Below are 21139 nucleotides of genomic sequence, written 5' to 3' on the forward strand. Positions count from 1 at the left end.
GTTCCAAAATATTTATTGAAACGGTGTGCTTTCAAAAGACGCCTAACATGAGTAAATTGAGTGCAGTTCAAATGGTCTATGGGATAGTTTTGGATAGTTCTATAGTTTTGGAGTATGACGAGAGAAACATTGTGCAGTCTTAGCACATCTGGCTAAAGGAGGATGGTTGGCAGAGGCAAAACTGAGACTTCTTGAAAGGACAAAAGGAGAGATAAAGGACTGGCAATACTGAGAAGCATAACTATTCAGAAATCTGTAATTCAAGACAACTGTTTTAAATTGGATCTGCAGCAGCAGGAAGCTAGAGGAGAGACCATAGCAGAGGAGTTGTAGGAGTGAAACGAATAACAGAGGACAGCAGCTGCATTCTGGAGAGCAGGAGAGGTCTGATGGCAGCTGAAGAAAGCCCCGGCAGAACAATAATCCAGACATGATAGAACTAGTGCCTGAACATGGAGTTGTGTGGCATTATTAATGAAGAAGGGCCTTCAATTCTCTGAATATTATAAAGAAAGAAATGACAGGATTGAGTCATTGAAGATATCCATTCAATGAATGAAAGTGAGGAGTCCAGAGTCACACCAAAATTCCTGACCGTGACTGATGGTGAAACAGTAACATCTTCAAGGGCAAGGCTTAGAGACAAATCTAAGGAAGGAGAATCGGAGGGCAAAATATTTGACTTTGGTAAGTTTAAGTTGATGATCATTCATCCATGATGAGATGGTGAATAGACAGCTGGAGATCTGGGCTGAAACCGATGGATTGTAAGAGGGAAATGAGAGGAAGATCTGTGGATCAACAGCATGACATTACCTAACGAGCACTTGTAGAGAGGAAAGAGAAGTGGACACAGTACTGATCATCTCGGCACACCTGTAGAAAGCTTCTGTGAAGAAAACAAGGAATTAGCCTAGGAGTCACAAAAGGATTGGTCTGAGAGGTAGGACTTGGTCCAGTCCAAAGCAGAACTATTAATACTGAGTTAATCAAGAGAAGAGATAATTAGGAAGTGGTTAAGAGTACAGAAAGCTAATGGAAGTTCAATGAGGATAAAGACAGAGAAGAAAGAAGCAGCAGAAGCATTAGTGACTGAACGCAGGGCAGTCTTAGTATGGAATCCAAATTGAAGCAGATCTAGTAGACTGAAAGAGAGTATTTGTGGACTGTGTGCTCTAGTGGAATGGCAGAGGGGAGACAGGATGGTAATTCTAAATGGCAGAAGGATTGAGAGAGGTTTTCTTGAGAATAGGAATTACACGGGACTTCTTGAAATCGGTTATGATGATAGCAAAGGTCAGTAAAGTCTGAAAAAGGGAAGAGATGTAGGGGATCAAGGACAGAACCATAGACTGGAGAAGACATGCACAGGTTGTTGGTCTGGGCATACAAAGCAAGCCAGAAATATCGGAGTTATTCACAGCAGAGAATGCTGGGGAAAAAACAGAATGGTTAAGTGAACTGTCAGGGGATATTTTTGAGGTTTTGAATGGTTTTTGGATATTGGTGAAGAGAGGAAGGAAGCAAAATCGTTAGCAGAGAAGGACAATTGCTTTCAAGCAGCATGTAGACTTAAGAGAGACTTGAAAGTAGAGTAAAAGCTTCAGGTATTTCTTTCAGACAATGAAATTAAGTTATGAAAGAAGGATTTCTTTGCAGATAGCAGAGAAGACAGTGGATTATTGGAAACCATACTCCTTCACACACTTCTCAACTTGTGGCCATCTCTTTGTGATGCCTTTCAGCACATGTGAATGATCAAGGTCCATGACTCCTGCGTCTTTGTCCATTTCACTGCACTCAGAATTTTAACTCCCCTGTCCAGCTCCTGTTATCCACCTGGATGTCACTCTCATGCAGACTATTTGCTGTTATCTCCTACTGCCAAAAACGTTGGATTCCAGATGTATGCTGTATATATAGGGGCAGCAGAGTGGCACTGCAGCCTCACAGCAAGTAGACCAGGATTCACATCTAAAGTGCTTCCTTTGTGGAGTTTGCATGCTCTCCCTTTGTTTGCTTAGATTTCCTCCTTGTGCTCTGGTTTCCTCCCACAGTCCAAAGACATACAGATTATGTGGATTGGCAATGATAAATTGGTCCTAGTGTGTGTGTGTGTGTGTGTGTGTGTGTGTGTGTGTGTGTGTGTGTGTGTGTATGTTCACCCTGAAGTGAACTGTCACTCTGTCTACGCATTGTTCCAGTCTTGCGCCCAAAGCTTTCTGGGATAGGCTCCAGTTTCCCAAAGACCCTGCAAAGAACAAGTGGTCTTGGAAAATGAACAGAGGGCAGTTTTAAACTGGACCAGTATGAATGAGAGTGCTTAGCAATGTTTCTAGGTTTGAGTGTAGCTGCCAGTATAGGCTCTATGACGCCCCCCCCCCCCCCCAAAAAAAAAAAATGATCACAAAATGAATGGATGAATGGCCAAAGGTATATATCAGACAAGTACTTTAGGAAATTAAACTTATTTATGCTACTAAGCTAAATATAACAAAAATAAAATCCAACATATAGATTAGCCTAAATTACTGCATAATGTGTCACTCCTTAAACTTTAGGAAATACTTATTTACGCTACTAAGCTAAATGTAACATAAATAAAATCTAACATAAATATAGATTAGCATCTTGCCTGAAGAAGGGGCTTGAGTTGCCTCGAAAGCTTGCATATTGTAATTTTTTTAGTTAGCCGATAAAAGGTGTCATTTTGCTTGACTTTTCACTATGTAGATTAGCCTAAATTACTGAATAATGTGTCACTCCTTTGAGTAAGCTTGCTGTATTTACAGTGACCTTAGTGTTAAATAGGAGAACGGAGTTGTATAGTATTTATGGCACAACAGAGGCGCCACCGTTTGCACTGATTACACTTTCCTTGATCAAAGGAAACATTACAAAACCCACAAAAGTATTACTGTCACACTATGATTAAGGGAAAAAAAAATCCAGTTTCTTGGTAACTCTCGGACAAATTAGGGGAATTCTAAAGTGCAGCGGGCAGCCAATCAGCGTGAAGGTAAACAAGTGCGTGTCAGGGCGCTGTAGTAACTTCTGTCTACTTCTGCTGTGTATGTGACTGGGATTAGAACGCAGAGGAAAAGGAGCAAAAGTTGTGGACGAAAGGTATGTATATAAACATTCATACTTACCAAGAAAGTGAGTTTCACCGCAGTGTCGCAGTGCAATTCGATCTTCGTGCTGCTTTTTATCATGGTTTTAGTAATAATTTGGGTTGTTATAAACAGTAATATCAACAGCTTTTTGAGACATAAAACAATTCAGACATATGCGAGGCCGTATATGCTACACAACGTTGGACACATTGTTGTAAAATCAGATTTTTGCTGTTATTCCAAGCTGGCTGCGTCAATCTTCGCAGCAAGTGCACTGCATTCTGCACAGCTTTGTTACTGTAACGCAGTAGTGTAACATTTACTCAGCTAAAGACGAATTTAAAAACATATAAAGTGTTCTAATAAAGACTTGCGCACGTATTCTCTTGCTTTCGTCCATCCATCCATCCATCCATTTTCCAACCCGCTGAATCCGAACACAGGGTCACGGGGGTCTGCTGGAGCCAATCCCAGCCAACACAGGGCACAAGGCAGGGAACCAATCCTGGGCAGGGTGCCAACCTACCGCAGCTCTTGCTTTCGTTATGGTCCCAAATGCGGTGAAGATTAAGTGTCAGAATTAAATAGACATGCAAATGCGCTTATTTTTCTTTGACTTGCCGCACGTGTATTAGTGACATCAAGCAGTCTCTTAGAAACACGATCTGTATTTTTGTTCTCAGTAATATATGGCCTTATGTAAAATTCATATTTGTGAAATAAGGTCTTAAGGGAAAAATGTTTATATTTTCTTAATAATGTGATGATGAAAGATACTAATTATTTCTTATTTATAGCATGTCTGTTACAATATATTTCTGAAGCCCTGAAAAGACTACATACACTATATGGATAAAAATATATGGAGACCCCTCCAAATTACTGAGTTCAAGTGCTTCTTTTGTACCCATTGTTAGAAAGTGGCATAAAATCTAGCACTTAGCCATGAAATTTCCATTGGCAGTAGAATGAGTCATACTGAAGAGCTCAGTACCTAAGAGTGGCACTGCTATAGGATGCCACCATTGCCACAAGTCAGTCATTTCCTAACCGCTTAGTCCTGAAAAGGGTCGCAGAGGGTGCTATAGGTTATACCAACTAGCATAGGGTGCAAAGCAGGAGCAAAATCTGGACAGGGTGCCAGATCTGCCCTGCTTAATTGTGTTATTATCGTAAAGTGGAATTGTCGAGGAGCAACAACAGCCCAGCCACAAAGTGGTAAACCACACAAATTCACAGAGTGGTGTACAGAGTACTAAAGTACATAGCGGGTAAAAACCCCTGCTGCATCACTCATCATAGAGTTCCAAATTGATTCTGTAAGCAATATCAGCACAAGAACTCTGCATCAAGAGGTTCATGAAATGGGTTTCCATGGTCAAGGAGCTGCACATAAGCCTAAGATCGCCATGCACATTACCAAGCGTTGACTGGAGTGGTGTAAAGCATGCCCCCTTTGGTCTCTGGAGTGGTGGAAACATGTTCTCTGGAGTGATGAATCATGCTTCAATATCTGCCAATCAGATGGATGCCTCTTGGTTTGGCAGATGCCAGGATAATGCCACCTTCAGGACTGCATAGTGCCTAATGAAAAGTTTGGTGGAAGAGGGTTAATAAATTTGGTTCTGTGTTCAGAGTTTGGACTACACTCTTAAAAGTAATGGTTAATTAATGGATCTGTACTGAGTTGTGTGGTTCCTTGTAGTTCCTCATTGCTTGACAAAGAACTACTCATGCTGGGACGGGTTGTTTGCATTTGAAATTGACTCTTTGGACTTTGAAAATGTTCCTAATATGTAGATGAAACAGAAATATTTAATGTATACTAGGCTACCTAGCAGGATGCTAAAAGATCAGGAAAACCTGAAATTAGCCTGTGTTTTTTGTATGTAGCAAGAGTCCTTTTAAAAATCATAAGCTCACTAATATTTTACAAATCTGTCATTTACTCATGGTGATTTTTGAGCCTGTAATAGATTTAAATAAATAAACATTCTTTCCGGTATTTTCTTGTGGAAGGTTCTTTTGAGGACCAAAAATGTATACCCAATGGCATCCCTCTGCAGAACTACTTTCACACCTTTGTTTTTAAGACTGTAGGCCCCTTGGTTCCAGTGAAGGGTCCTGTTAATGTTACAGCACACAAACATTTTAAACAGTTGTGCTTTTCCAACTTTGTGGTAACAGTTTAGGAAAGGCCCTTCTCTGTTCCAGCAAGACTAGACCCTTGTGAATAAAGCTGGGTCCATAAAGATATGGTGTGATGAGGCTGGTGTAGAGGAACTTGAGTTACCTGCACAGAACCCAGACCTCAACCCTATTGAACACCTTTGGGATAAACTGGAATGCTGACTGTGAACCAGGTCTACATGTCCAGCATCAGTGCCTAACTTCTCAAATGCTGTTTTGACTGAATGGGTACAAATTCCCACAGACACATTCCAACATCTTGTGGAAAGCCCTCCCAGAAGAGTGAAGGTTGTTATAGCCACATAGTGGGGGGTCAACTCCATATTAATGCCCATGGTTTTAGAATGGAATGTCCAGTAAGTTTATATAGATCTGATGGTCAAGTGTCCAAAAGCTTTTGGCCTTATATTTATTATATTTGACCTTATTATTATTATTTTGATTATTCAAATTTGTATTCTTCCACTGTGTTTAATCTCAAACTCTATTAAGTTTCACAAGTTCTGATTGTATTAATAATTATCCAATATACTTTGTTCCTTTATAATTTTTTTCATCATTTTTGAGGCAAGTGTAACCCACCTTACAGACAAGTGTCTGTGTGTCTGAGTATCTGTACGTCCATCTGGTATATATATATATATATATATATATATATATATATATATATATATATATATATATATATATATATATATATATATATATCTGTTATGTGCCTTTTGGTATGAAAATTGTAAAAGCAGTGCTAATGTTTGAGATGTGCCATCTGTTGAAGTGAAAAATGCAATGTATTTTATTACTAAATGCATTACAAAATACATTCCAATAGTTGGAGTCTGCATACTACAGTTTTACAGAATATTTAAAAAGGGTTGAAGTCTTAACCACTATCACAGGGGTCCCTGGCTATGTCAAGAACAACATGGCAGTGCAGTTAATGAGCCTAATAGGAGCAGCAAAAGAAGTTAATGAATCTAACAGGAGCAGCACAAGAACTTAATGAACTTAATAGGAGTAGCACAAGAAGAGAGAAAAGCTGAATGATGAGGGAAAGAATAAAATCAAGAACATTCTAGCAAGGAATTCGTAGCGAGGTTATAACAGAGTAAGGGAGACAACAAATAATAGGAAACATGCCAAAGTAAAACTCTGTCAGGTGCACAACAGCAAACCTGTTAATTCTGTTTAAGGATGCCAGTGGCAGCTGTAAGAGAAATGAGTAGCACAATTTTAAATATAATTTGATATCAAGGAGGAATTGAGGTTTCAAGGCTAAAGGGTATGTCCTATTCTGAGAGGTTCAGGGAATTAAACCTCTTTAGTCTTGAGGAGAGGAGGATGCTTGGGGACCTTTTTCAGGACTTCGGAATTCTCAAAGTCAATCCAGGACAATTATTTCACCTAAATAGTGAATCTCTTACTCAAAGGCACCAGTGAAAATTAAAGTGGAAGAATATTTAAAATTACTGGGATTAAATATAGGGCAGGATGGCAGGTATCACAAAAACTTAGTAATTCTGCAAATTCAAATTTTTCTATTATGCAGATTTCTCAGACTTTTATTTAGTAAGCCGTTTCTCTTGTTTGTTGTAAGAATATTCAGTGTCTTTTTAAAATTACTGTTTTATAATAGTTCATAATTTTTTTAAATAGGGATTTATTTATTTTTTTCATTGTCTGCATTTCACCTAGGGCTCATGCATAGGGTATCACCTACTTATTGTAGTTGCTCTTGACATGCAGCTGCTGAATTCAGGAATCGGCTGTTCAGTGGAGCTGTGCAAGTGTGTAGCAAGAGTCATAGACTGTGTTTAAACTGTACTTCAGAAGGAACTTAACTAACTTTGTAAAACTGTAGGCTAAAAACAGGCTGAAGCATAATCTTCCACTCAAATGATACAAAAATTGAGGAAATTTGCTTGGATTGTTTAGTGAATTTGTGTTCATTTTTTGTTTATCTGACAAAATGACCTTCGCCAGTTCCTGACTGTGTCATCACAGTTAGAGACACTCAAAATCCTCATTTTTTATATAGCACATTTTCATACAAATAATGTAGCTCAAAGTGCTTCACATGATGAAGAAAGAGAAAAAAGACAAAATAAGAATTAAAATAAGAGAACACTAATTAACATAGAATAAAAGTAAGGTCCAATGGCCAGGGAGGACAGAAAAAACAAACAAAAAAAAAAAACTCCAGACGGCTCGAGAAAAAATAAAATCTGCAGGGGTACCAGGCCACGAGACCACCCAGCCCCCCCTAGGCATTCTACCTAACATAAATGACATCAATCAGTCCTTATTGTAACATATTAAGATATCTTGAAAAGCAAATGCAGGTGTTTTGAGACATGTGAAAATGTATTTGAGATATCCTGAAATGCATCTGAGATATCTAAAAATGTATTACAGATATCTTAATCTCTTTGGCTTACCATAGGCAATATGGAATGGAACCATGCAACTTAAGAGATCACTTGTACATTAAGCAATTAGACAATTTAATGGTAGACTTTTACCAATAGTATTTGACATTTATTTTTAATGCACATTACTACATTAATTTAACTTGACCTTGATATTACTTATAAATAAATGCCATTGCCTGTGACTAAATTAAAATTTCAATTTCATTTATACTGTATAATAGAAATTGGTCAGATTAAGAATCTAAATAGATGTAATTTGTTCACTATCAGGTATTTTTGAATTACCGTATATACTGTATAATAAATTCCCACGTTCTGAGACATTTCATTAGTAGTGTGTAAGTTACTAATGTTTATTAAAGATTTAATGCTTATTATTAACTGAACTTTGTTGATGCACATAAATGACTGTATGATGTTTACAATTTAAGCAAATCCTACAAATGTGAGCATGGCCAACCCTTGCTGCCTGCCCATACTGCCATGCCAGGAGGTACAAAACATCTGCTTGATCCAAACCAGCTCCGGTCCTTGCCTTAGAGGTTACTTCAGGAACAAGCAAGTATCCATCAAACTCCTGAGCATCCACAGCGTGTATCAAAGGTAAGGAAATGGAAAGAGTGTTAAAATGCATATTTATATTTATCTCAGGGCCACTTATGTTAGTGTCTTGGTAGCCAGGTATTTTTGTCCTTTTCACCAGTAGAAAAAAAAACCTTAAATGCTTTGATATATAGTTAAGTTTTCCTCAACATATTTTTATTATTAACAACTCTGGATCTGAACTCTGTGCCTGTATTCTTCATGGGCATAGCTATTTTAGAGTGGGATCACTGGGATGATGTGTGTTACTAAGGAACATGATTACATGCTATGTGACACATGATGTAATGGTGGCCATTTTATAACAAATGGCCATTCAGTCTGAAATGCATGCAAACTTTGTTGAAAATTAAAGGAAAGAATTTGTAAAATAAGCAGTTTTCTGTTATTGATTATTAGATGTATTTATTAAATATCCTTAAACTTCACAAATAATTTTTTGGACCTTTATCTTATTTTGGCTACATCCTATTACCTTTCCGTAATATCCCTTAAATTTCTGCCATTCAATTTATTTATTCAGTCAGTCTGGAATTTTAATGGAATGCTCTTGATGGTCAGGACATTAGCCCCTGTGACCCTGTATTGATTGTAATGAGGACGAATGAATAATTAATAACTGTCAATTGCTGTGTGACAGAGGGGAACAGATTCATGTGCACAAATCTGCAAATCTCTCTAGCTCTTATGGTAATGAAGTTAAAATTTTTAGAAAAAGCCTTTTTTACTTTCTTGTATACGAAGTATTGGGAAAGTACTGAAATCCTCTAAAAATTCCATTTTGAGATTTGGATGAATCTTGAAGTTTGAGACCTTCGAAAATACCATTTTTGGAATTATGTCTGTGTGTGCGTGTGAATGCGTGTGTGTGTGTATATAAACATGATAACCTGAGTACGCTTTCATTTAGGTCAACCAAATTTTACATACAAGTATTAGGTACAACACATAGATTTTTGTCAACTTTTGGGCTATTTCTGTTAACCGGAAGTGGTACTTTACCTTTTATTCATGCAGCTGCAGAGTCCAATTTATTCAACTTTACTTTTATAATAATTGTTCAATATATTATTAATTTGATTGGTTGTTGAAGGTTATTTAATGTACATAAAATAAAAATAAAATAAAAATATAATCATTGTTTTGCGGTTTACTCCTCAAATATCCATCCCCATATCTGAGTATACGAGAAAGTCCAGGGGAGACCACTCCCGATTTTTTCTTAACTATGTGGGAAAAGTAGCTAGCAAAGGACCATCCCTACCCTTAAATTGGCTCGAACACAATAAGCTACAGTGGTGTAGCAACCATGGACAGTGGGCAGAAAATCCCACGAGCTGCAAAACCTGGGGAGACCCCTAAACACCTTCCTTTTTTTTTTTTAAAAAAAAAATTCCCACCATTTCACATTTTCCATCCCATGCAGCGAGCGTGTGTTATCAGGATTGCGACCAGTGATTTGAAAGTGTACAGTTTCAAATGGTTAGACCAATGACTGTTCCTGTTGCAAGTTTTAATAGCAGCTGTCATTGGTCATACAGTATGAAACTGTATGCTTTCAAATCCCTGGTCACAATCCTGTCCTTGAAAAAATAGAGGGAAGCTGATTAACAGTGTAAATGACTGGGGAGCAAGCCAACCAGCAACACACTGTGATACAAGTCTAAAATTTGGTTAACAAGTAAGACATCTGTGCAATGCAGAATACAAAACAACAGTGAATTTTCTCTTGCACTGGGGCCAGTCTTCTGTGAAATTTTATGAATATGTTTATGTTTGTTACCTAACACATGAAAAGGCATTATAGGTAATGCTTTAATGGAACATGATAGTCATGTTGGAAGGTGCAACTAAAGTTCTGGACAAGGTGGATCCATGTGTATTGTTGATAGAAGACAGCAAAATTCATAACAAGGTGGATCCATGGGTTGTAAGTTCTTATGTTTGTATTGCTTCTAGTAGCTGAAACAGTCTAAGTGAGGTATGATAAATTCTGCTTGTGTATTTGCACAGGCCAGCTCTGTATGTTCTGTTTTTTGTTTTAATTAAAGTGAGTTATTCACTTATTTTATAAACACATAACATTGTCAGCAGTGCAGTAAAGACAATAAGTTCAATACATAAGTATGCTCAGCCCACCGAGACACATTCATGGTTGAGCGATCTCTGCACATAGGTTATAGTTTTTTTTGTGTAATATTACAGTAACATTTCTAAATTGTAAATATTGCCATGTAAAATATAGAAAGTAATAAATTTACCTGATATAATACAATTCAATGTATGCTTTCTGTCATTAATATTACCAAACATTTTAATGAAATGCTTCGATGGTGGTGGAGGATGCCGGTCAGGCCTGGTAGGCCCAAACGTGTTGTAAGGGTCTGCTGGGAACGTCTGGCAGAGCCCCCTGTCAGAAGTAGCTTCAGCTCCCACCTCTTTGACCATGTCCCGAGGGAGGTGACATTGAGTCCGAATGGGCCATGTTCCGTGCCTCTATTGTTGAGGCGGCTGACCGAAGCTGTGGCCGTAAGGTGGTCGGTGCCTGTCGTGGCAGCAATCCTCGAACCCGTTGGTGGACACCGGCGGTGAGGGATGCCGTCAAGCTGAAGAAGGAATCCTACTGGTCCCTTTTGTCCTGTGGGACTCTGGAGGCAGCTAATAGGTACCGGCAGGCCAAGCGGAATGCAGCTTCGGTGGTTGCTGAGGCAAAAACTCGGGCATGGGAGGAGTTTGGGGAGGCCATGGAGAACGACTTTCGGACAGCTTCGAGGAGATTCTGGTCCACCGTCCGACGTCTCAGGAGGGGAAGCAGTGCAGTGTCAACACTGTATATGGTGGGGATGGTGCGCTGCTGACCTCGACTTGGGACGTTGTGGATCGGTGGGGGGAGTACTTCGAAGACCTCCTCAATCCCAATAACATGCCTTCCAATGAGGAAGCAGAGCCTGGGGACTCGGAGGTGGGCTCCCCCATCTCTGGGACTGAGGTAACCGAGGTGGTCAAAAAACTCCTTGGTGGCAGGGCCCCGGGGGTGGATGAGATACGCCCGGAGTTCCTAAAGGCTCTGGATGTTGTAGGTCTGTCTTGGTTGACACATCTCTACAACATCGCATGGACATCAGGGACAGTGCCTCTGGATTGGCAGACCGGGGTGGTGGTCCCCCTCTTTAAGAAGGGGGACCAGAGGGTGTGTTCCAACTACAGAGGGATCACACTCCTCAGCCTCCCTGGAAAAGTCTATTTGGGGGTTCTGGAGAGGAGGGTCCGTCGGATAGTCGAACCTCGGATTCAGGAGGAACAGTGTGGTTTTCGTCCTGGTCGCGGAACAGTGGACCAGCTCTACACCCTTAGCAGGGTCCTGGAGGGTGCATGGGAGTTCGCCCAACCAGTCTACATGTGTTTTGTGGACTTGGAAAAGGCGTTCGACCGTGTCCCTCAGGGAATCCTGTGGGGGGTGCTCCGGGAGTATGGAGTACCGGACCCCCTGATAAGGGCGGTTCAGTCCCTGTACAACCGGTGTCAGAGCTTGGTCCGCATTGCCGGCAGTAAGTCGAACCCGTTTCCAGTGAGAGTTGGACTCCGCCAGGGCTGCCCATTGTCACCGATTCTGTTCATAACTTTTATGGACAGAATTTCTAGGCGCAGCCAGGGTGTTGAGGGGGTCCTGTTTGGTGCACTCAGGATTGGGTCACTGCTTTTTGCAGATGATGTTGTCCTGTTTGCTTCATCAGGCCGTGATCTTCAGCTCTCTCTAGATCGGTTCGCAGCTGAGTGTGAAGCGGCTGGGATGGGAATCAGCACCTCCAAATCCGAGACCATGGTCCTCAGCCGGAAAAGGGTGGAGTGCCCTCTCAGGGTTGGGAGCGAGATCCTGCCTCAAGTGGAGGAGTTCAAGTATCTCGGGGGTCTTGTTCACGAGTGAGGGAAGAATGGAGCGTGAGATCGACAGGCGGATCGGTGCGGCATCCGCAGTGATGCGGGCTCTGCATCAATCTGTCGTGGTGAAAAAGGAGCTGAGCCATAAGGCAAAGCTCTCAATTTACCGGTCGATCTATGTTCCTACCCTCACCTATGGTCATGAGCTATGGGTAGTGACCGAAAGAACGAGATCGCGAATACAAGCGGCTGAAATGAGTTTCCTCCGCAGGGTGTCTGGGCTCTCCCTTAAAGATAGGGTGAGAAGCTCAGTCATCCGGGAGGGGCTCAGAGTAGAGCCGCTGCTCCTCCGCATCGAGAGGAGTCAGATGAGGTGGCTCGGGCATCTGATTAGGATGCCTTCTGGACGCCTCCCTGGTGAGGTGTTCCAGGCACGTCCAACCGGGAGGAGGCCCCGGGGAAGGCCCAGGACACGCTGGAGGGACTATGTCTCCCAGCTGGCCTGGGAACGCCTTGGGATTCTCCCGGAAGAGCTAGAAGAAGTGGCCGGGGAGAGGGAAGTCTGGGCATCTCTGCTCAAGCTGCTGCCCCCGCGACCCGACCTCGGATAAGCGGAAGAGGATGGATGGATTTTAATGAAAATAGGTGCCCACTCAATAAAAAACCCCATGTAACATTACTTTTAAATTATTTTGCATTAAATATTGTCGCAGCTGGCAGAGGCTACGGAGGTGCGGGGAACTCCAACCAAAGGGGCACGAAGACCTCGGAGAGGGTGCCAAAAGAGTAGGTCCCAGGGTGCCGGATCGGACCCTGGAGCCTCAGGATTAGGACCCACTTCGGGGATGAGCTGCCCTCATGGGACGAGTTGCTCCGCCCTACGGGTCTTCGCTGGTGGTGGGGCAGTGTCGCAGGTGGCTGAGGGGGAGACCCAGCCGGGACACCCTGGTGGACCAGAAGAGGGCTTTCGCCCGCCTCAGACCACATGGGGGCGACCACCCTGGTTGCTATGGGGACCATGGGTACAGAGCTTTGAAGCTCGACCCTATAGGGGCCCGTGGTCACCGCTAGGGAGCACCACGATGCCTTGGGAGCCCTGGACCTCAGCACTTTCGCCACACCTGGAAGAGGAGCAGGGACACACGGAGTGCTTCCGGGTACGCAGCTGGCACTTCTGCCACACTGGGGAGTGCCGGTGGAAGATTGCCGGGAAGAAGCTAGAGCACACCCGATGTGTATAAAAGGGGCTGCCTCCCTTCATAGAGAGGAAGACAGAAGAGGTCTGGGGGGAGGCAGGAGGTGGCCTGAAGGAGACGCCATTGTATCGTGTGTTGGCCAGGACGGAGACTTTTGGGGTTGTGAGTACTTGTAAATATGGAGCACATTGACAATAAACGTGTGTGGGGTGAATACAACGTGTCTGCCTGTCTGTGTCCGGGTCATATTCCACAATAACCATTCAGTTAAATACTGCAAATAACCTACAGAACATTTTACCCATTTTAGCTTATTTATGTTTCTGAAATGATATGTTTATCTTGGCATCCTCTTACGCAAAAATTAAATACTTAGAGTACAAAAACATATTTTAAAGAAACTCTATTTTCTTATCAGACTAGGGGGCTCCGCCCCCTGCTCGCTTCGCTCGCCAACCCCTGGTGTTGGGAATGACAAAGAGCGTGATGTATGAATGAGATATAGAATAGTGTGAAGGTGTAGATGATGCAAATAGAAAGCAAACAATAAAGTGTGTGGCACAGTGTAAAGGTTTATTGGAAAATTTCTTTGTACACGCTGTTTAAGTGTAAAAGGTAATTCCAGCTCAGAACTTGTAAGGTCAATGAAGATGGTTATTGTTGTGATCAGAGTCAAGTTTGTCAGAGCTTAGAAAGAGTTGTGTCTCTCCAGGAAGTAATGGAATGACTTGGGTATTTATGTTTTCCACATTAATATTTTTTGGACATAATATAGTGCGTTGTGTTAAAAGGGGCATTTGGTCTAATGAGATTGCTGTTCCAAATTTGTCTGTAACTAAGTCGTCGCAGATAAAGGCTTGAGGAATTGTAATAATATGTGGCTGAAGTCCATCTGTATTGGTGAGTGTACCATCTCTCAGTTGTAATAAGCAATTGTTATGATCTGGTTCTGGACATCGCATCTTTTTTACTAACTGTATCTTTTGAAAGCAATGCCAATTGTGTGCGTATTTTAAGGTGCACTGAACAATAGCTGAGTGCATGGCATCTGGAAGAATAGCTAATCACTGTCTAAAATCTCCTCCTCATAAAAGTACCTTTCCTCCAAATCGAATATTATTATTCATAAACGTTTGTAGAAGTTTATGAATGGTGTTGAGTAAGTGACTTCATGCCATTGTACATTCATCAATAAACAACATTTTTTCAAGACGGATGTCACGTGCAGTGCCACCGTTAATGTTCATAGTGGATACCGATTTGTAGGATCTAATGCAGTTGATAAATATTTCACTTTCAGGTACATCGTCAGTTATAAGCTTCTGTAGAAATTCAGGATATGAATGTAAAGGAGGCAGTCTAATTTGACCCTTTTGACAACAACGTGTAAATGTATTACTTGTATTGCCAGTTGTTTCTTCAGGGAAGTGAACTGAATGACAATGATTGCAAATGACATTCATTAATCCGAATGAATTTTCCTGGTGTATGTTTTGCTTGTGCCGTTTGAGAGGCGCGTTGTTGCATGTGTAGTATTTGGGACGTGTTGTTTTGGAGCTGTAATCGATTTGCCTGTGCTGTGTGAGAAGCCCGTTGTAGCCTTCGCTGCCGTTAACATGTTTTGCTTGTGGTGTTTTGAGTGCCGCGTTGTTGCATGTCCATTATTTGTGACGCGCTATTTTTGATTTTTAATTGATTCGCCTCCGCTTTGCGCAAAGTCCGTTTCACTCTATGTCGTGCATTGTTTGTATCGTGCCTTGTCCGTTTTTGTATGTCGGTCAGTTGAGCTTTCTGCTTTTGGAGTCTTGCTTGCTTGTTTTCTGGCCGGTCATATGCGCGTTGCTTTGCTCCCTTTTTTGTATGTCTGAGACGCGAGCTCTTTCTTTTGAAATCGTGCTTGTTTCGATGCAGCACTTTGAGACGCGCGCTGTAGGCATCTACGTTCAATGTGTCTGTTCATTTGGGCACGTCTCTGTAACGGGGTTACTTGAGCTTTGCGTTTTTTGATCCGAGACATTTTTTCTCACGTATTTTCCGAAGCGCATTGTATGCGCCGCCGTGTCTTCTTTTTGTTTCATTCGTGTTCGTGTGTTTGGTCCCGTTATCCGATCCGAACCGTTTTGTACCCGTGACCGTGTATGCATGACTTGTTTGTTCCTCAGCGTGCGAAATATGTATAAGTATTAAGGAGGATCGCACTCACTGTTAATATGGAGCCTTTTCTCCAGTTGAACGGTTAATAGTGCTTTATTTTAATGAGATCCACCTATGCTGCCTAGTGTGAAGGTTTTGAGATGACGTATGTTTAATATGGACGTTTCCTTTAAATATGTGGCATTGGGTGTCACTTCTTATTGATTTGGGGGGGGATTGTTGTTGCGCGAGCCTCTTCTTTCTTTTTGTGTTCCTGTGTCTTGTTTGAATCCCCCTCTTTGTGTGTGTCCCATCCCTTGCTTGTAGGGTCTGTGGGGCGGTTTTGTGTTCTTTTTTTTGACTTCCATGGGCTTGTTGAATCTCCCTCTTGGTGTGTGTCCCGTCCCGTCCCGTCCCGTGCCTGTAGGGTGTGGGGGGGTGTGGTCGTGCCTTGCTGTTGTGCGCTCGTCTGTTCTTTTTTTTTGGTGTGTTTAATTTCGTGTGCAATGTGTTTCGTGCTTTGCCCGCGTTTGACTACTTTTTTATGTGCCTTTTCCTTTTTTCGGTGCTTGTTGCGACTCATTTCTGTGACTCCTTTTTGTATGTGCTCACTCCTTTTTTCTGTGGTCTTGTCCGCCTCTCGCGGCCCCTCATCCGCCTTTGTCGCCCTCTTTTGTCCGCCTTTCTCCGACTCTCGCGGACTGTTTTTGCGCCTGCGCCTCTCGCGGCCCCTCATCCGCCTGTCTCGCCCTCTTTTGTCCGCCTTTCTCCTCATCCGCCTCTCTCGCCCTCTTTTGTCCGCCTTTCTCGGCTCCTCAGCCGACTCTCGCGGACTCTTTTTGCGCCTGCGCAGTACGTCCTTTTGCAGCTACGGCCCATTGCCGGATGTGCCTGCGTCCATCATCCGGTTTAGCATTCTCGGTTAGTAATATGGATATACCTACTTTGCATTAAGGTTGTTTTCCTTGATGTCTTTACACTTCTTTTCCTTAATATTCTATGGGGGGGCCTCAGTATTTTTTACCATGGGCCTCTGATGTACTAGCAATGCCACAGGTAAGACATGCAGTCATAGTGCAAAAAGTGGAAATGATGGGCGTGGTAAAATTTCTGAAATGTGAAGTCAATACAAACTTACAGATGTACAAGTAATGATGAGGAAAGAGACTAGAGGAAAAATGTAAAGCATTATAGGCTTGTTAGGTTAATGTCATGATTTTCCTATTTACAGCATGAAAACGAACACCTACTTTGGTATTAAGTTTTAGTAAGACAGGATTAGTGTGGCTCTGCGGAGTGTTTAAGCTTGAACATACAGGCAGCTGGCAAAATTAAGGGCATACAAGTTATTCTACAAATGTGTGATCAATGGAATAATTAAGAAATGAATATCCCACTTGGAAACACTCAAACAATGCACTTCTTTTTCCTTCTTACTGTCACAGAGTTCTTATGAAAGGTGTTCTGCACATTCATGCCATACACTCAGTACCTTGGGCCTCAGCATTAGCAAGCTGCTCAGTGGTTCTAGCTTTTAGCTTAACACTGAGCTGAGGTAGTGGATATTGTCGTTTTTCATGGCATAACAGTGTGTATGACTTTGTTTGGCAATCAGAACGTATGACTTTTGTTGTGATGAAAATGACCAGTTTACTGTAAAGACCTGAACAAATGTCAGATGTCACAAACAACAGCCTGTGTTCGTGGTGCCTGCATTGTGTATTCCACCATTGATTCACATTAGCAGATGTTGCCACGGTTCTTCTCCCATCACCAATGTTGCTATTTGAGAAAGACCTGAATCCCAATTACTTGGCCAAGGCAGCCCAAACCTATAATTCGTGGGTCATGTTACAAGTGTCAAGTTTAAAGCTCTCAATTAAGGCCCAAGACCTGAGGCTTCATGTATAAATGGTGCGTACGCACAGAAATGTTGCGTACGAATGTTTCCACGCTGAAATCGTGATGTATAAAACCTAAACTTGGCGTAAAGCCACGCACATTTCCACGGTACCTCATACCCTGGTGTACGCAATTTCTCCGCTCGGTTTTGCAGACTGGCGGCACCCAGCGTCAAAGCAATGTTACTGTTCCTGTGTGGTCACCCTTTCTTTCTTAGACCCACGTTCCTGACGCGGCTTTATAAATACACTGAAACTAACTGCATATTGTTTATTAGTGTAATGCATCTGATTGTAATTAACCTGCAGCAATATAATGGTCCAGGGAATAGCCATAGTATTCCAAATACCATAACTGCTTTAGCATTGTTCCTCTCACTGCACCTTCTTCTCCTTCTTCTTTCAGCTGCTCCCGTTAAGGGTTGCCACAGCAGATCATCTTTTTCCATATTACTCTCACTGCACCACTCAGAGTATTTATATCAGTGTATCTGAGTGGGGAATCACAGCAGCAGCTAATTGGAAAGAGAATTATCGGTATACAGCATGAAGCAGACGCTGCCTGAGCCACGGCAACAAGTTTCAGAGACTTTCCTGTACGGACTTCGCGGTTTAGAAAAAGTTTCATTCCAAGAACTATAAACGCACTCAATCAGTCCATCAAGTGCTCCTTGTAGAACTGTTTGTACTTATAAGTACAATTACCTCACTGTAAACTTGCACTACAGTTATAATATTGCACAACCTGCGCCACTTTATATAGCATGTATTTACATATGATGACGATATCATTTTTAAGATGAAATGCAGCAAAATATGTTGATTATATTATACAGATAAAACTTTAACTTCATTTAAATAATCTGTATTGTTAATAATTAAACATGTGAGGACACGGTGCCGTAGCGCTAGCTAGTTCAGGGATTGTTCCTGCATTGCGTTGTATTCTTGCTGGTGCTGACGCGACACTGGAAGAATAGACGGATAGAATAATTAAACATGTACTACGAAGATATTTCAATGTTCCTTAAAAGTTTTGAAGAATCGGCATTCTAAGCTTACAAATGGCTTCACGTCTATTACAGAGCTGATTGTGTGGCGATTGGGTATTTGGAGAAAGAAAAGTAAGGACAGGAATTGGAGGTTAGTATGTTTGAAAGAGACAGTACTTCTGTAATAAATTATTTCATCGAAGGTCGCACATGGCGCAGCAAGCCTCTTGCGTGAGACATGAACAAGCACTGCGCCACCGTGTTCCCATGTTTAATAACATGCTTTCATTCCTATCATCATGAAAAATACATCTCAGTATTTTAATTATTCAGAGAGCTGTAATATCACAAATGTAATAGATTATGTGTCCTGTCAGAGAAAGAGAAAGCCCGTTTCAGAAGCAGGTAGTGATTCACACACAGAGCACATAGAAGATCAAATACAGAACAAAGCATTTAACGTGCTACTTTAGTTACAATGGGATTTGAGAAACTAGTAAATTAAACGATTTTAAGATGAAGTTTATGATGTTCTACTTTAATGGCAAAATAAACTACGTGATTAAAGTGAAATTTCAAGATTAAAGTTGACATTTCGTGCTTTTTTTCCCACTGTGTGCCTATTTTTTTTGTCTGTACCCTAATAAGCTTTCATATGACACTCAGATGGTCCGCTACGAGTCGCCTTTTCACGGCGACTTTGATATGTGACTTCTTTTTTATTTCGGGCACTGTGCGACTTTGTGAACTTGAGCTTTCGAGTTTCTCCGACACTCTGTCACTTGATCAACTTCCTTTTGTTGATTATACCACTGTTTAAACAAACAAATAGTACGTTTTTCCTTTGCCTCCACTTGGTATTTGCTGAAATTCTTATATTTTCCCCCGTGCTTTTCCCATTGTCTTTTCACAGAAGGCTATTTATATTGATTTGCATATTCAATGAGGCGTAATTCTGGGAGGAGTTGGGGCGGGACAGAAGGCGCGTGCACGTGCGTTACTTTTCACGCTGATCGGGATTTATGTAGCGGAAGAACGTGGAAGTTTGCGTACGTACAGATTCCTGCATCTGGATTTTTCTGTGCGTATGCACATTCCTGCTTTTGTGCTTTCGCCATGTTATAGTGTGAGTTCAATGCACGGCGTTATACATGAGGCCCCTGGTGTTCCATAAGGTAGTGCATGACAGACGGATAAATCTTTACATTTTATATTATATACTGTATATATGTATACAGTCATATGAAAAAGTTTGGAAACCCCTCTTAATTGTTTGGATTTTTGTTTATCATTGGCTGAGCTTTCAAAGTAGCAACTTCCTTTTAATATATGACATGCCTTATGGAAACAGTAGTATTTCAGCGGTGACATTAAGTTTATTGGATTAAAAGAAAATATGCAATATGCACCATTAGACAGGTGCATAAATTTGTGCACCCCAACAGAGATATTACATCAATACTTAGTTGAGCCTCCTTTTGCAAATATAACAGCCTCTAGATGCCTCCTATAGCCTTTGATGAGTGTCTGGATTCTGGATGGAGGTATTTTTGACCATTCTTCCATGCAAAATCTTTCCAGTTCAGTTAAATTTGATGGCTGCCGAGCATGGACAGCCTGCTTCAAATCATCCCATAGATCTTCGATGATATTTAAGTCAGGTGACGGTGACGGCCATTCCAGAACATTGCACTTCTCCCTCTGCATGAATGCCTTTGTAGATTTCGAACTGTGTTTTGGGTTGTTGGAACATTCAACCCCTGCGTAACTTCAACTTTGTGACTGATGCTTGAACATTATACTGAGGAAATTGTTGATATTGGGTTGAATTCATCCGACCCTTGACTTTAACAAGGGCCCCAGTCCTTGAACTAGCCACACAGCCCCACAGCATGATGGAACCTCCACTAAATTTGACAGTAGTTAACAGGTGTTTTCTTGGAATGTGGTGTTCTTCTTCCGCCATGCAAAGCACTTTTTGTTATGACCAAATAACTCAATTTTGGTCTCATCAGTCCAAAGCACTTTGTTCCAAAATTAATCTGGCTTGTCTAAATGAGCATTTGCATACAATAAGTGACTCTGTTTGTGAGTGCAGAAAGGGCTTCTTTTTCATCACCCTGCCATGCAGATGTTCTTTGTGCAACTTGTTCTGAATTGTAGAACGATGTACAGGTACACCATCTGCAGCAAGATGTTCTTGCAGGTCTTTGGAGGTGATCTGTGGGTTGTCTGTAACCATTCTCACAATCCTGTGCATATGCCGCTCCTGTATTTTTCTTGGCCTGCCAGACCTGCTGGGTTTAACAGCAACTGTGCCTGTGGCCTTCCATTTCCTGATTACATTCCTTACAGTTGAAACTGACAGATTAAACCTCTGAGATAGCTTTTTGTAGCCTTCCCCTAAACCATGATACTGAACAATCTTTGTTTTCAGATCTTTTGAGAGTTGCTTTGAGGATCCCATGCTGTCACTCTTCAGAGGAGAGTCAAAGGGAAGCACAACTTGCAATTGACCACCTTAACTACCTTTTCTCATGATTGGACACACCTGTCTATGAAGTTCAAGGCTTAATGAGTTAATCCAACCAATTTGGTGTTGCAAGTAATCAGTATTGAGCAGTTACATGCATTCAAATCAGCAAAATTACAAGGGGTCCCAAATTTTTGCACAGCCAGTTTTTCACATTTGATTTA

At 41.6% G+C, this 21139-nt stretch overlaps 1 protein-coding gene across 1 annotated transcript in view; it reads left to right on the top strand.

The window, feature by feature from the left end:
- Positions 1–2676: 2676 nt before the first annotated feature.
- The window catches only part of si:dkey-181f22.4 (receptor-interacting serine/threonine-protein kinase 2), a 71263-nt gene continuing 52800 nt past the window's right edge, over positions 2677–21139 (top strand). Inside the window, exons 1-2 of the mRNA XM_028809700.2 lie at positions 2677–3126; positions 8170–8341. Of these exons, the coding sequence (XP_028665533.2) occupies positions 8190–8341 (152 nt within the window). The 5' untranslated portion in view covers positions 2677–3126; positions 8170–8189. The remainder of the gene's footprint in view (positions 3127–8169; positions 8342–21139) is intronic.

Source organism: Erpetoichthys calabaricus, chromosome 9 (genome assembly GCF_900747795.2).
Source record: "Erpetoichthys calabaricus chromosome 9, fErpCal1.3, whole genome shotgun sequence".
Lineage (NCBI taxonomy): Eukaryota > Metazoa > Chordata > Cladistia > Polypteriformes > Polypteridae > Erpetoichthys > Erpetoichthys calabaricus.